General features: G+C 41.4%; 1 protein-coding gene across 1 annotated transcript in view; it reads left to right on the top strand.

Moving 5' to 3' along the window:
• Positions 1–15,060, top strand: part of WDFY4 (WDFY family member 4) — a 194,022-nt gene that overhangs the window by 32,431 nt on the left and 146,531 nt on the right. Inside the window, exons 12-13 of the mRNA XM_081911650.1 lie at positions 1,869–2,470; positions 10,453–10,546. Of these exons, the coding sequence (XP_081767776.1) occupies positions 1,869–2,470; positions 10,453–10,546 (696 nt within the window). The remainder of the gene's footprint in view (positions 1–1,868; positions 2,471–10,452; positions 10,547–15,060) is intronic.

The following is a 15,060-nucleotide window of genomic DNA, read 5'->3' as shown; positions in this document are numbered from 1 at the left end:
AGGTTGACATCGTAAAGCCATTGTCTCAAAGGTTTACTTCTTATAGAGCTGGCAAACCTCTGTCTGGGATATGCCAGTTCAGATTGTAGGGTGGGAGTCCAACACACAGAAACACGCCTTCCACAGAGCAAATTCCACCGAGCCAAGGCTAAAACCTATGTGTTGAGGTTTGTTGCAGATCCTCAAAGTGTCCCTATTTTCAATCATCATCATTTATTTGTATGCCGCCTTTCCATAGTTGAAACTGTGCTGAAGGTGGCTTACAACATGACAAGATTTACATAATTACAAACATAACAGAAGACATAAACAATAAATAAAATGCATCAAAAGTACACAACCTTATGGAAACAACTTCCACAGAAATCATAAGATCTAAAACTAAAGATACAACACTAATAGCAATAACGGCAACAGCTCTCTCAACCCCCTGTAAATAATACTCCAGCTCAAGAATCTGTTCAGCATCCTCAGTTTTCGTAGCAGGAGTCAGTCAGCACTCCACTCTCCCAGGCTAGATGGGAAAGGGCCAGTAAGGCAGGGTGCAGGTCTTCCAGGGCTCACAGCCAAGATGGTCTCATTTAAAACAACACAGATAAAAATTAAAAACAATTTAAAAGAGGAGCTCTTGGTGCTAAGCAGCCGCCGCAGTCCTTGTGTAGCCTGTCAAGCTCCACCCCATGCAGGTGGAAGGAGGCTAAGGCTGGGCCCTTCAGGCCCTGAGCAGACAGTCCTCCAGGGACAGTCCTGGATTTACTGAAGCCCTCCCAGTTTCTGATTTGATCCCAGAATGTCCCGCTTTTCCTTAGGATGTCCCTATTTCCACCAGAGAAATGTTGGAGGGCATGGAGTTATGTGACCCACAAGCTAAGGACATAAGTAACTTTACAACCTTTAGAAGACATCTGAAGGCAGCCCTGTAGTGGGATTTTTTTTAAAAAAAGTTTAATGTTTTAATATATTTTCATATATGTTGGAAGCTGCCCAGAGTGGCTGAGGCAACCCAGTCAGATGGGTGGGGTACAAATAATAAAATTACTATTATTATGGAACAGGACGTCCCTATTTTCATCAGAGAAATGTTGGACGGCATGTTGTTGTCAGTCGAGGGAGCCCCATTTGCATTTGGGTACACCCCGAAGGTTTACAACCTACTACACAGAGCCCTAGGCCCAAATCACTCCTTTAAATTCCTAGGAGTTTACCTCAGTGAAGACCTTACTTGGAAAATAAATACAACCAGGTGGTTACGAAAGCCCAACAGAGACTCCATCTCCTCAGAGTATTGCGAAAGAACGATGTCCATCAACATTTGATGATCTCCTTCTACCGGTCCACAATAGAAAGTGTCCTTTCATACTGCATCACAGTGTGGTACGCTGGTTTGACATCATCTGATAGAAAGTGCCTACAGAGGGTGGTGAATACAGCACAAGATATTATGGGCTGTGCCGTGAATCCGCTGGATGAAATAGCGGAAGAACGTTGCCTCAGGAGAGTGAGGAAAATTCTCAGGGATGATTCACACCCTGGCCGGCACTTTCTTGATCTCCTGCCCTCAGGCAGAAGATATAGAAGCATGATTAGTCGCGCCAACAGGGTAAAGAACAGCTTCTATCCGTGGGCTGTCAGGCTGCTGAATGAAAAGATAACAACAGGACAACTGACTTTCAGGTTTGGTGGGTGTGCGTCAGTAAACAAGGGGAATTAAGACTAAGAGAGCTGAGTGGGGGGTGCTCGTGTAATCTCACTGTATACAAGTTGTACAAGTGTCAATGAAGTATTTTAATATTCAGTATTTAAAGTTTACAGAGCAAATGAAGTGATGACTAAGTACTTTCTTCCTTTCTCACTCTCCAATTCCAAAGTCTCTCCTGAGGACACTGGATAATCCCAAGGGCCGTTCAGCCTTCAGAACCAGCAGTGGTTTTAATGGGCTGCTCTCTCTGCTGGCTGACATGGAAGGCGCGTTGCAGGATCCGCCCTCAAGGTTGTGGGCCCCGTTTGGTCCTAGCCACATAATGGAGCTCGTATTGCATATACTCCAAGCAATAGCGGCTGCTATCTATTCGGACGCTGTCAACGGTGATTTTTTCCAAAAGAACGGGCTCTTTGACAAGATGGCGGAGGACCTTGGCTCGCTAGGCTGCTTCTCAGGACTGAAGTGGGGACAGATTCCAGTACAGCTCCACGCAACACGCTCATTTGCTGAATTTTCAAGTGCAGCTGTTTCCTCACCCGAGTTCTTCCCCACCTGGCTTAAAAGCTGCATAATTATACTCAGTTTCCTTGACAACATGGCCAAGAGGAACCCCTTCGAACTCAAGAGCTACTTGGTGGACATGAAACTAGGTGTAGATCAAGTCCCTCAAGATGTGAAAGAAAATAAACCAGAAGAAATTGAAGACAACTTTGAGCATTCAGGTGAAAATAGAGCAACTGTAGACCTACAGCCAGAATTCAAAGACAGGTAAGTTTTTGACTACTAAAAATCTCTAAAGATGCTTCTGTTATTACCATATTTTTCACTCTATAAGACACACCAGACCACAAGACGCACCTAGTTTTTGGAGGAGGAAAAAGAAGAAAAATATTATTCTGAATCTCAGAAGCCAGAACAGCAAGAGGGATCGCTGTGCAGTGAAAGCAGCAATCCCTCTTGCTGTTCTGGCTTCTGAGATAGCTGCGCAGCCTGCATTCGCTCCACAAGACGCTCACACATTTCCCCTTACTTTTTAGGAGGGAAAAAGTGAGTCTTATAGGGCAAGAAATACAGTATATTTTTACAGCATTCTTTTCATACAGTAAGTGAAGGGGGAGACATTTTATCCAGCTTCCACACCTGAAACAATATGTGAATTGAAATACATGGATCCTTCGTGGTTTGCACTTCTCTGGGTTTCATAACAAAGCTCTTCAGCCAAATAATGTGTACTAAAAGGTGTTTGTTTTTGTTTAAAAGGGAAAAGTGTGCATAAAAATGTTTATGTTTGTGGAAAAAAACACAAAATATAATAGGGGAAATTGCTTGAAAATGTGTATATTGTGGGAAATTGCATACAAAAACCTTGCATGTCAGGAGAACTGTGAGTGGAAATGCTGGTGGATTTTCACAAGGACTGGGGCAAACTGAATTTAAGATTGGAAAAGGAAGAATCTGAGGGAAACTGACAGCGACCGATTTGTCCATCTTCGTGTGCAGTAATTAACTGGCAGCCTGCTTCTGTGCATGTTGACACAGGATAAAAGCTCAAACGCCATATAACATGACAGGAACAAAACTGCCTCTAACTTGGTTCAGAGTCCAGCTTGGAGGACAGTGATTGGAAGTTGGACCTTTCTTGGTGTGAAGTGACGGGTTGAAGGAAGGTTCAGCATTCCTGCCCCTGTGCCTATTTTGTGCTTTAAAATCAGACACGCACAGAAGATTGCAGCTTGGCAGCCTAATTTTTATACCGCTGGCTGAGAGTGAAGTAAGATTCCTGTGGCACTGGAGGGCAGTATGTGTGTTCTGTACTACTCTAGTAGCTGCTTTGTAAACTGATGTTCACACAGTGAAAAAGCGTTTGCGGACAGTTTAATTACTAGTATTCAGTATCTAGGGCTCGACCTTTGTGAAGCACAGTTTCATTTGTCATGGAGCATCTTTGAAATGGATGGCATTTTGCCACCATCCATGTGTTTCCAAAAATTGGGGACTGCTTGCTTTTAAAAAATGATTTGTTAATTGACAAGTGCAAACTCTCAAACATTTGTAGAGGGAGCAGGATGAACGCTCTTTCGTCTCCCTGTGACATATCACTTGTTTCGGCCACAGGACTGTTTAGGAGAGTTGAGAGCTTGGTTTCCCGGCTGCCATTTTTTGAAACTGCCTGAACATCGTGAAGAAAGATTGATGTAGCTTGGCAATGTGTTGCATTTTGCTTTGACTGGACAGCAGTGGAGCTGTTTCAAGATCCAGGCAGGGGTCTTTCTATTATGTATAAGAATTCAAAATATAAAATATAAAATATATAAAAATATATAAAAATATATAAAAATATATAAAAATATATAAAAATATATAAAAATATATAAAAATATATAAAAATATATAAAAATATATAAAAAAATAAAATAAAATAATATAAAATATACAGTGGTACCTTAGGTTACATATGCTTCAGGTTACATACGCTTTAGGTTACAGACTCCGCTAACCCAGAAATATTACCTTGGGTTAAGAACTTTGCTTCAGGATGAGAACAGAAATCGTGCTCCGGTGGCGCGGCAGCAGCAGGAGGCCCCATTAGCTAAAGTGGTACTTCAGGTAGAGAACAGTTTTTCAGGTTAAGAACAGACCTCCAGAACGAATTAAGTTCTTAACCCGAGTTACCACTGTAAAATATAAAATAATATAAAATATAAAATAAATGTTCAGAAGTCCACAAGGTAAACACACGTGTGTGTGTGTGTGTGTGTGTGTGTGAGAGAGAGAGAGAGAGAGAGAGAGAGAGAGAGTTTTGTTTTTACTGGTTTAACAAATACAAAATACAAATGAACAGAGAATAAAAAAGTGCAGTCAAACCCTGGTTGTCGAACACAATCGGTTCCGGAAGATTGTTCGACATTTGAAATGTTTGACAACCGAGGCGTGGCTTCTGATTGGTTGCAAGAGCTTCTTGCACTCAAACGGAAGCCGTGTCGGGCTTTCGGGTTCTGAAAAACATTAGAAAACCAGAGCATTCACTTCTGCATTTTTGGCATTCGGGAGCCGAAATGTTCGAAAACGGAGCCATCTGAGAACCGAGGTTTGACTGTATATTTTTATAAAGAGATTCTCTGAATTTCAAGACTTGCCCCCCCCCCTAATCTCCTCTATGGGGTCTCATTTTAAACATCTACTACTGCATATTCACCCATACTCCAATTTTTATATCAAACCATATTATCTATCGTAATTTTTACACTAGAAGTGACATCAAAATCCTTCCTTTGTTTCCATCTGCTTACAATGGTCTCCTAAATAACTTACAATTTCCCCCCATTCTTTTATGAGTTTTTGTCCTGTTGGTTTCTGAGTTTTCCAGTCAGTTTTGCCATCTACACACATGAGTATATAAACCACATGTCTGAAAAAGTATAGGAGATCAATCCTGAAGCCATCTTGACTCTTAATTACCTCAAATATTTCCTCTGCAGAAGGAAATATCTTGGAAAAGCCTTTCCCAATGCAAATTCTTCAGATCCTGTCTTAAGGGCATATTTTGTGTATGAATATAAAATAAAGTATTTACCATTTCAAAAGAATGGCCAGACTTACCAGGTAGTGCAATCAAGTAAATATCAGGTATCTTGTCAGACAGCAGACAAACCACGCTCTCAAATTTCTGTTGTAGACCGCCTCTTTCTGTGAACTACGTATGATGCTTTTTTGGGGGCAGAGGGTGTCTTTGGCTACGAGATTGGGCAATCTCTAAAGTATTTTAAACATTCTTGTGCATCCTTATTCTGGGTCCTCACCTCCTTGCAAAGGGGGTGGGAAACTTCCTTGCAACAGAAAAATAAAGATCTACTTTGCATTTCTGCTTTATTAAACTTTATTAGAACTATACATACAATACATTTTACAAAAACAAAACAAACAAAAACACAACACAACAAACAAAACAATACAGTCATAACAAACAAAAATATCAGATGTTCTCTTGACTTCCATTCATCCCCTTGTGTTATCTGAACTTCATTTACCACTTCACCATTTTAATTTTTCTAGATGTTTAGAATTACTTTTTTATTTATTCCTCTAATGTCTTGCAAGATTCAGTCCAGACCTGTCAAAGCATTTCGCTTTTTACAGTGCTGTTTTTTATACTCTCTAAAGACATTCCATTCTTTATCTAGTCTCTGTTTTGAGTTGTCTCTTAGTCTTCCCGTCATTTTGGTTTATTCTATATATTCTATCTTTAACTGCCAGTCTAACTTGGTTGGTATCACCTTTCCTTTCCAATTTTTTGCTATTAAAATTCTAGCCGCTGTTGTTGCATACATGAAAATTCTTCTGATTTTTTAATTATTACTTTTTTATTGTATTTCAGTGGCCATAATGCCTAATAGGAAGGGTTTTGTTTTGTTGTTGTTTTTTAAAATGAACATTTACAGATTTTTAAAAAAGTTCGTTGTATATTGTATCCCAGAATTCTCTTATTTTCACACAACTCCACCACATATTCAACATTTTACCATCTGCTTTTTTACACTCTGGTTTCTCTTCAGGTCGTGCAAACCTTTCACCTTCTACATTGCATTTCTGAATGCAAAATATGTACTCTAAGAATGTGCTGCAGCCCCTCTCCCCTTGTGCTGTGTGGAGTGTGTATGTGTGTTCAGGGCTCTGGAAAAGGGAAGCACTTCATTAAATGCTTTTCAAAGTGGTAAAACGAGCTCCAGTTTTTCATGAACAGTGGGCTGTGCCGGTGGTTGGTGGCTACTTATAGAGGCAGGGCAACTGTTTTCTGAACTGAGCTTGCCCTCCATCATGTCAACACACGGTCGTATTACCCATGAAAGACTTGTCCCCCAATTAAAAGGTAAAGGGGCCCCTGACCGTTAGGTCCAGTTGTGGCCGACTCTGGGGTTGTAGCGCTCATCTCGCTTTATTGGCAGAGGGAGCCAGTGTACAGCTTCCGGGTCATGTGGCCAGCATGACTAAGCTGCTTTTGGCGAACCGGAGCAGCGCACGGAAACACCGTTTACCTTCCCACTGGAGTGGTACCTATTTATCTACTTTGGCGTGCTTTCCAACTGCTAGGTTGGCAGGAGCAGGGACTGAGCAACGGGAGTTCACCCAGTTGCGGGGATTTGAACTGCCAACCTTCGATTGGCAAGCCCTAGGCTCTGTCGTTTAGACCACAGCGCCACCCGCGTCCCTTTTTTTTAATCCCCCAATTAGCCAGTGTCAAAGCTTCTAGGCAGTGCCGGATTTATGTATAAGCTAAACAAGCTATAGCTTAGGACCCCACTCTCTTGGGGGCCCCCAAAAAATTTAAAGGGGGAAAAACCTGGATGTACATTTCCAAAATATAAGATAAAAAACAAGTGAAATAAAACCTACATACAGCAACAGTGTTTTGTGTTGTGTAGGCACCTATGACGTAAGTCATGGGCCCTGCCTGCTAGCCTGCTCCCTAAAATATCACTGGTTTGCTCATTTCTCTATATAGGGTGCCTGCATTCTGCATGTGCAAATGGCTTTAGATACCTATTAGGTCCATAAATTACCATATAGCATATATTCAACACAAAAAACAGTGACAATTTGTTGTTGACAAAGGACAGCTGGACCTATAAAGCAGCTTAGGGCCTCATCAAACCTAAATCCGGCCCTGCTTCTAGGGAACAATGGCCGCCATTTGGGAAGTTCTTCTGGTTAAGTTGCTGTGGATGATTTATATCAATCCACAGATTTCAGAATAAATACATGGGAGTCCAGAGGATTCTGTTCAGCTGCCTAATATGATAAATTCCTCATTTCTGAGTTGGTTTTCATGAAGTTATAAAATGAGACATAACCCAGAGATTTGCTCAACGTCTCAACAACGTTCTCAGCTGAGATTTAGCTTCATGGAGGAATTTTGTATTGCCAACACATTCAGTGTTTGCTATTATAAATATTTTGGCTATTGTGTGTGTGTGTGTCTCCCTCATATGTATTGTTAATTCACTTCACATGTATGGAAGTGTGGGGAACCTCTGGCCCTCCACATATTGCTGAACGACAACTTCCATCGCCTATGGCTAATGCTCCCCCCCCCCCCCGCTACCTGTATCATCACACTTTCTTTTGGTAAACTGATTTCTTTGGGCTTGCAACATCACCAATGTCATAGAATCATAGAATCATAGAGTTGGAAGAGACCACAAGGGCCATCGAGTCCAACCGCCTGCCAAGCAGGAAACACCATCAGAGCACTCCTGACATATGGTTGTCAAGCCTCTGCTTAAAGACCTCCAAAGAAGGAGACTCCACCACACTCCTTGGCAGCAAATTCTACTGTCAAACAGCTCTTACTGTCAGGAAGTTCTTCCTAATGTTTAGGTGGAATCTTCTTTCTTGTAGTTTGGATCCATTGCTCCGTGTCTGCTTCTCTGGAGCAGCAGAAAACAACCTTTCTCTATGCGACATCCTTTTATATATTTGAACATGGCTATCATATCACCCCTTAACCTCCTCTTCTCCAGGCTAAACATGCCCAACTCCCTTAGACGTTCCTCATAGGGCATCGTTTCCAGGCCTTTGACCATTTTGGTTGCCCTCCTCTGGACACGTTCCAGTTTGTCAGTGTCCTTCTTGAACTGTGGTGCCCAGAACTGGACATAGTACTGCAGGTGAGGTCTGACCAGAGCAGAAAACAGTGGCACTATTACTTCCCTTGTCATCCAGCGCCAGCCTTCCATTCTCCTTAAAATTACCAATTATTAGCTATTTCTGTATGGTTTGTAGATTATTATATCCAGTTCAATATGCAGAAGACAGATTTATTATGTTGTTGTTGTTTAGTCATTTGGTTGTGTCCGACTCTTCGTGACCCCATGGACCAGAGCACGCCAGGCACTCCTATCTTCCACTGCCTCCCGCAGTTTGGTCAAACTCATGCTAGTAGCTTCGAGAACACTGTCCAACCATATCGTCCTCTGTCGTCCCCTTCTCCTTGTGGCCTCCATCTTTCCCAACATCAGGGTCTTTTCCAGGGAGTCTTCTCTTCTCATGAGGTGGCCAAAGTATTGGAGCCTCAGTTTCAGGATCTGTCCTTCCAGTGAGCACTCAGGGCTGATTTCCTTAAGAACGGAGAGGTTTGATCTTCTTGCAAGAATGGATAGGTTTGATCTTCTTGCAAGATTTATTATGTTTCACCTTAAAGCTTTACTTTTGCCTCTCAACAAGTTAAGAGATTGGGAATTACCTTTGTTTCTCATTCCCTTTCGACTCATATTTCTGCTCTTCCGTCAGTTCTCTTTCTGCAACATTAGGGGAAAAAAATGTCCCTTTAAATCTGCTGGCTCTGTTAAATCTCTTATTCAGACCTATGTTCTGTCCTGCATGGACAACTGCAACATTTTATTCACTAGTCTTCCTGTTTCTCAGCATCTTACCTCTGTTTTCAGTTCTGCTTTCTTCATGCTTTATATGTTTTCTTTCCCTGGTTTCCTCTACTATTTTGCAGTAGGTTCAAACAACTTTTAACAAACAGTTGTCTACTCATCTGTTTATCCCACTATAAGAAATTATATTGTCAGTACAACCTTTTCTTCTTAATTTCCTATTTGACTTATTCCCTGTTGCTGCACTGATGTATAGCTTTTACTTTTTGCTTTTCTCCCGCCTTTCCCTCCAGCTGTCCTTTCCTTCCGTCTCAGGTGGTTGGTTTGTGTGTGTGTTTTTAATTGTGAGATGTTTTCGATTTTGTTCTGCCACCTAGTGCATTTTATGCCCTCCTGTAAGGGTTGGGCATTTGCCATTTAAGCTACAAATCTACCAACTTCTGAAATTAGTTTGTGTGTGTCCCGTATGTTTTGTCCAGGTGATATTTGACCCTAAGAGATGTGATTGTGGATTACAGATGCTTGAGGAATTTGATCTGTGTGATTTTGGATGTGAATGGACCTGATCCACATCTCATGGACTAATGTGTTGATTGTCCATAGGTTTTTGTAGTTTCCAAATTGTCTACTTCTCTGCTCATATTCTGAGGGAATATAAAAGCACATATTTTGAGAGAAAAACACGTTTATAAATACATATTTAGATACTTATTTAAATGTGGTGTGCATGTGTGTGGATCAAAACATTGAAGATTAATGTGGAAATGGAGCAAAATGAATTTATGGGTGAACACATTGTCACAGAATGGAAGTGGACTGATTCCATCGTTTATATTGTGGAAGGATCTGTTAACGGCAATTTTCTCAAGCGGTTTCTGCTGATATAACACATGTTTGCATGTTGTTTTCACTGGTATGTTCATTTTTATGCACATTTTAATCTATTATATGCATTTTTCTAAACGTTGGTTTGTTGGAGAACTGCACTGCAAAATTCGGATTAAGTGCAAATTTGGAATTGACTTGCAGCTCAGTTCCATGCATGTTTGGTAAGCATAGGTAGGATCATTGTGTATCTCTGATTGCAGTATCAACTACTGAGCTGTCCAGCAAACTGAAAACTATAGTAGCTAAATGGATCTTACATTTGTCTTAGTACCAGGGAATATGAAGCAGTGTATTATGTTCATGTTCCTGCTCTGCTTGTGAACTTCTAGACTGGCTATAGAAAAATGCTGGAGTAGGTGGACTTCTATTTGACCCAGCAAGGATATCCTTATGTTCTAAACTGTTGTCTTTTATTACACACTGATATCTATCTGCCCATGCCTCTAGAGTTACGTTAACTCTCTCCATGTCTTTTCTCTTCAGGTTAGATGCTGAGGACGGGGCAATTGTGTGTCCTGGGGCTCTTTGTGTCATGGTGAAACTGCTTTGCAAGCTCTACAATGAGGCTCACCCAGAAGTAAGCCCTGCCTTCATAGTCATTGGTTGGCTCGTTGGTTCCTTAGATTACAAGGCCCCATAAGATCAAAAGCAAATGTTGCATTGCTTTCAGATTAAAGGATTCCTTCCAGCCTCTTTCGAGCGGGGCCTAGAAGCCCCACTTTGGGAAAACAAATGGAATTGCTGCAGCCTTTCTTTTCCCTAGTACTCAGCTCTGAAAGATGGGGAGGCATCCATTGAAGGCCAACTTCCAGAAAGGGTAAAGGTAAAGGGACCCCTGACCATTAGGTCCAGTCGTGGCTGACTCTGGGGTTGCGGCGCTCATCTTGCTTTATTGGCCGAGGGAGCCGGCGTACATCTTCCGGGTCTTGTGACCAACATGACTAAGCCACTTCTAGAGAACCAGAGCAGCACACGGAAACACCGTTTACCTTCCCGCCAGAGCGGTACCTATTTATCTACTTGCACTTTGACGTGCTTTCAAACTGCTAGGTTGGCAGGAGTAGGGACCGAGCAACGGGTACTCACCCCATTGCAGGGATTCGAACCGCCGACCTTCTGATCGGCAAGTCCTAGGCTCTGTGGTTTAACCCACAGCGCTACCCGCATCCCAGAAAGGCTAAAGGGAACCTTTATTCTAGGAAGGTTTACCCATCAAATGATCTCTTTACCCATCAAATGATCCATCTGCTGACAAGGGAGGGGGCAATTTGTATTTCTATCAGGGTGTTGCCCAGCCCAGTACTGTCTCTACTTTATTTCTCCCTTTTTATGCCAAATCTCCTTATGTCCCCCTGAATCTTTGTAGAATTTTAGGGCATTTGGGAAGTGTGAAATTTTAGGGCATTATGGGTAACTGAGACCTTACTAACCTATTATTCTCTCCGTATCTGAGATCTGATGATTTCATCCCGGAATTCACACAGATCAAATTCCTTAAGCATTCCAAACTGAAAGCACAAGTACAAAAGCAAACATTACTAATTTAGAATATTTATATCATGCTTAATAATCCCCAAATGCTTTCAAATGTATGAATCTGAATGCAATGGGAATAAAAAATGGGAATAAACAAGAGCAATTCGTTCATAGGATCTGCAACGTAGAGAAACACAGGTACGGTTCCCAATGCTATAAAGTTGTGAATTGCACTGGAAAGGAGGAGACGAAAACTACTTAAAAGTATATGGCATGTTGCTGAGTGACACTGTTGCCCTTAGACTTTACCCTCATGTGAAGTTGTGAGCTCGTCGGCTGATTTCTAATTGCACCTCCTGTATCCCTGACGAATTGTGGGAGTGATTTGTAGGAAAATCAATCTATAAGCTGGGGAAACAGAGACTAGTTTCCTGCCACCATTAATTTTTTTTCACTAAAACCCCCTTTTTACTGGAATGAGCATCCCTGAAAACAGCACATTTTATTCAAAACAAGGCAATCTTGTTATTGGCAGGACTGCTGTCATAATGAGAGCAATCAATTCCTTGTACTCCATTATGGCCATATTGAATTTATTTGGGAGATTACTTGTTTACTTAGCCAAGATCAACATAGGTTTTCTTTTCTTTTCTTGACCTTGCTTTTTTCCACTGAAATAATTATTAGGAAGTGCAATATTTAAAGCACAAAAAGCATTAGAAGCTACTTTAAAATATCTAGATGAAGATGCTCTCTCGGTTCTTGGAGAATTGGAGAATATGGTCCCTTAAGAGTTCTTGTGAAAAAACTCTTAGAGATGGAGAAGAGCCCATTTGGGCTTTGAGCAATTTTGGTCTGTTTCTCTAGGACTGGCCTGAACTAGTCATTAACTCATCCAAACCCAGCTCATCAGCCATGTACTTGTGGCCTAGGGCCACCCTAGCTGTACAGACCCAATCAGAAGAATTGTCAGGCTGGCGATAAGAAGCCATATATCGTTGACTTCTGCTGCAGCATGGTACCATTGGCTCTACTCAGGACTGGGAAGAGGCCAAAGATAGAGCAATAATAGCTCATTATGGTCATACTATGGTTTTCAAAGTAGTGATGTATGGAAGTGAGAGCTGGACCATAAAGAAGGCTGATTGCCGAAGAATTGATGCTTTTGAATTCTGGTGTTGAAGGAGACTCTTGAGAGTCCCATGGACTGCAAGAAGATCAAACCTATCCATTCTGAAGGAAATCAGCCCTGAGCGCTCACTGGAAGGACAGCTCCTGAAGCTACAAGCATGAGTTTGACCAAACTGTGGGAGGCAGTGGAAGACAGGAGTGCCTGGCGTGCTCTGGTCCAGGGGGTCACGAAGAGTCGGACATGACCAAACGACTAAACAACAAAGCTCATTATTATATTATTAAAAATCCCACCATGCCCCAACCATTTTCTTTTCTTTTTTAGATTTTTGGCAATATTTAAAAAATCCCAAGAGTACGAAAAGACAATTGAAGCATACCCTGTTTGCCAAAAAACGCATAGCAAGGCAAATCATTTCTGCAAAGTCACACGGAATTTGTTCTTTGCACAGTTAATAAAAGGAGACTTACCATAAATTTTGCCACTTTTCTCTCAAGTTTATGTAGCCATAATATGTATTCAGCTAGCTATAGCAGGGAATTATGATTAATTGACCACGATACCGTGCAGTTTGATAGCTCTCCTTCTTCATGTTTTGTGACCCAGCTAGATTTGCTTTCCAGGGGGAAATTTAGCGGACTGTAAATTGAGGCAAGTAGATGTGCATAGCCTATAAAGGTTAAATAAATAAATAAATAAATAAATAAATAAATAAATAAATAAATAAATAAATAAATAAAGTAAACGGCCCCTGGATGGTTAAGTCCGGTCAAATTCGACTATGGGGTGCAATGCTCATCTCCGCTTTCAGGCTGAGGAAGCAAGTGTTTGTCCACAGACAGCTTTTCCGGGACATGTGGCCAGCATGACTAAACCAATTCTGGCACAACAGAATACTGTGACGAGTGCCAGAGTGCACAGAAACACCGTTTACTTTCCCGCCACAGTGGTACCTATTTATCTACTTGCACTGGTGTGCTTTCGAACTGCTAGGTTGGCAGGAGCTGGGACAGAACAACGGGAGCTCACCCTGTCGCAGGGATTCGAACCGCTTACCTTCTGATCAGCAAGCCCAAGAGGCTCAGTGGTTTAGACCAAAGCTCCACCTGCCACCCGTGTCCCTGCATAGGCTATAGCTAGCGTAGGAAAACTGAGAGTAGAGGGCCAATTATGGCCATCCAGGTTTCTCTCTGTGGCCCCCAGGACTCTTCCCAGGCCACAATCCCTCTCCATACATTGTGCTTATAGTCCTCATGGTTCTCTGCTGGAGCTAGAACAAATTTGAGACCAAACTTCTGAAAATTTTCTTCTGCGAATTCTGATGGTGAAATATTAACCAAATATTCAATATGTGGCATCAGACATTTGCGTTCAGTTCCCAGTAGGACTATAATATGATAGCTGGCATGGAATAGCAGCTAGCTTTTGATGAAACCTGACTTAGGGCAGTGAAGGTTTGATACTATCTGACAGCAGGCAGGGAACTATAATCGGTATTTGACAGCTGCCTTGAAACAGAATCTAATAACTTTATATGAACCCCATTCATTAATCCTGTCCATCACTACAAGCAAATTTCAATTTTTTATTCCGAATTCCGGGGTGAGGTTTCTTCATTAAAGTCCGGCTTTCAGATTTGGAGAATCTGTATCCCATGAGAGTGCAGGCTTCCCTTGCAGAAATTAGCAAGCCCCTCATATTCTTTTTTAAATTTTTATTGAGTGTTTATTTAGTTACTATATACAGTGGTACCTCTGGTTACGTACTTAATTCATTCCGGAGGTCCGTTCTTAACCTGAAGCACCACTTTAGCTAATGGGGCCTCCTGCTGCTGTCGCGCTGCCACCGCACAATTTCTGTTCTCATCCTGAAGCAAAGTTCTTAACCCGAGGTACTATTTCTGGGTTAGTACTGTCTGTAACCTGAAGCGTATGTAACCCAAGGTACCACTGTAATAGAATATAAAATATAGAATATACAAAATATAGAGTATTGAATATTACATTTGTATATTCCCGTTTTCAGCAATACATTCCATTTCGTATCTATTTCAATACTAAACGTGTATAAATAGTTTCCTTATTTATTATTGTAACTTCACTCCACCACAGCTCAACATCTTTGGATATATTTTTAAACTTACCATTCTGTTATATATATTAATTACTTTAACCCCAAGAACAATCTTATGGTAATTTTTTCTTAGCTTTACCAACTTAATCAATGTCTATCGATAAATTTATCTTGGAACGATGTTTCGTCATATATTCTTCCAAACAGACCCATTCCTTCTTGAGTTTCTGATTCGATTGAAGTCTAAAGGCCGCTGTCATTTTGGCCAGCTCTGTAAATTCACATAATTTGTTTAACCAATCCTCTATTGAGGGGACAATGTCCCCTTTCCAATTTTTAGCTATTAGTAACCTGGCAGCACGGGACGTGGGTGGCGCTGTGGGCTAAACCACAGAGCCTAGGACTTGCCG

Source organism: Podarcis melisellensis (genome assembly GCF_964234715.1).
Source record: "Podarcis melisellensis genome assembly, chromosome: 5".
Taxonomy (NCBI): domain Eukaryota; kingdom Metazoa; phylum Chordata; class Lepidosauria; order Squamata; family Lacertidae; genus Podarcis; species Podarcis melisellensis.
Note: the sequence above shows the minus strand (reverse complement) of the source record. Positions and strands in the feature narration are given on the sequence as shown.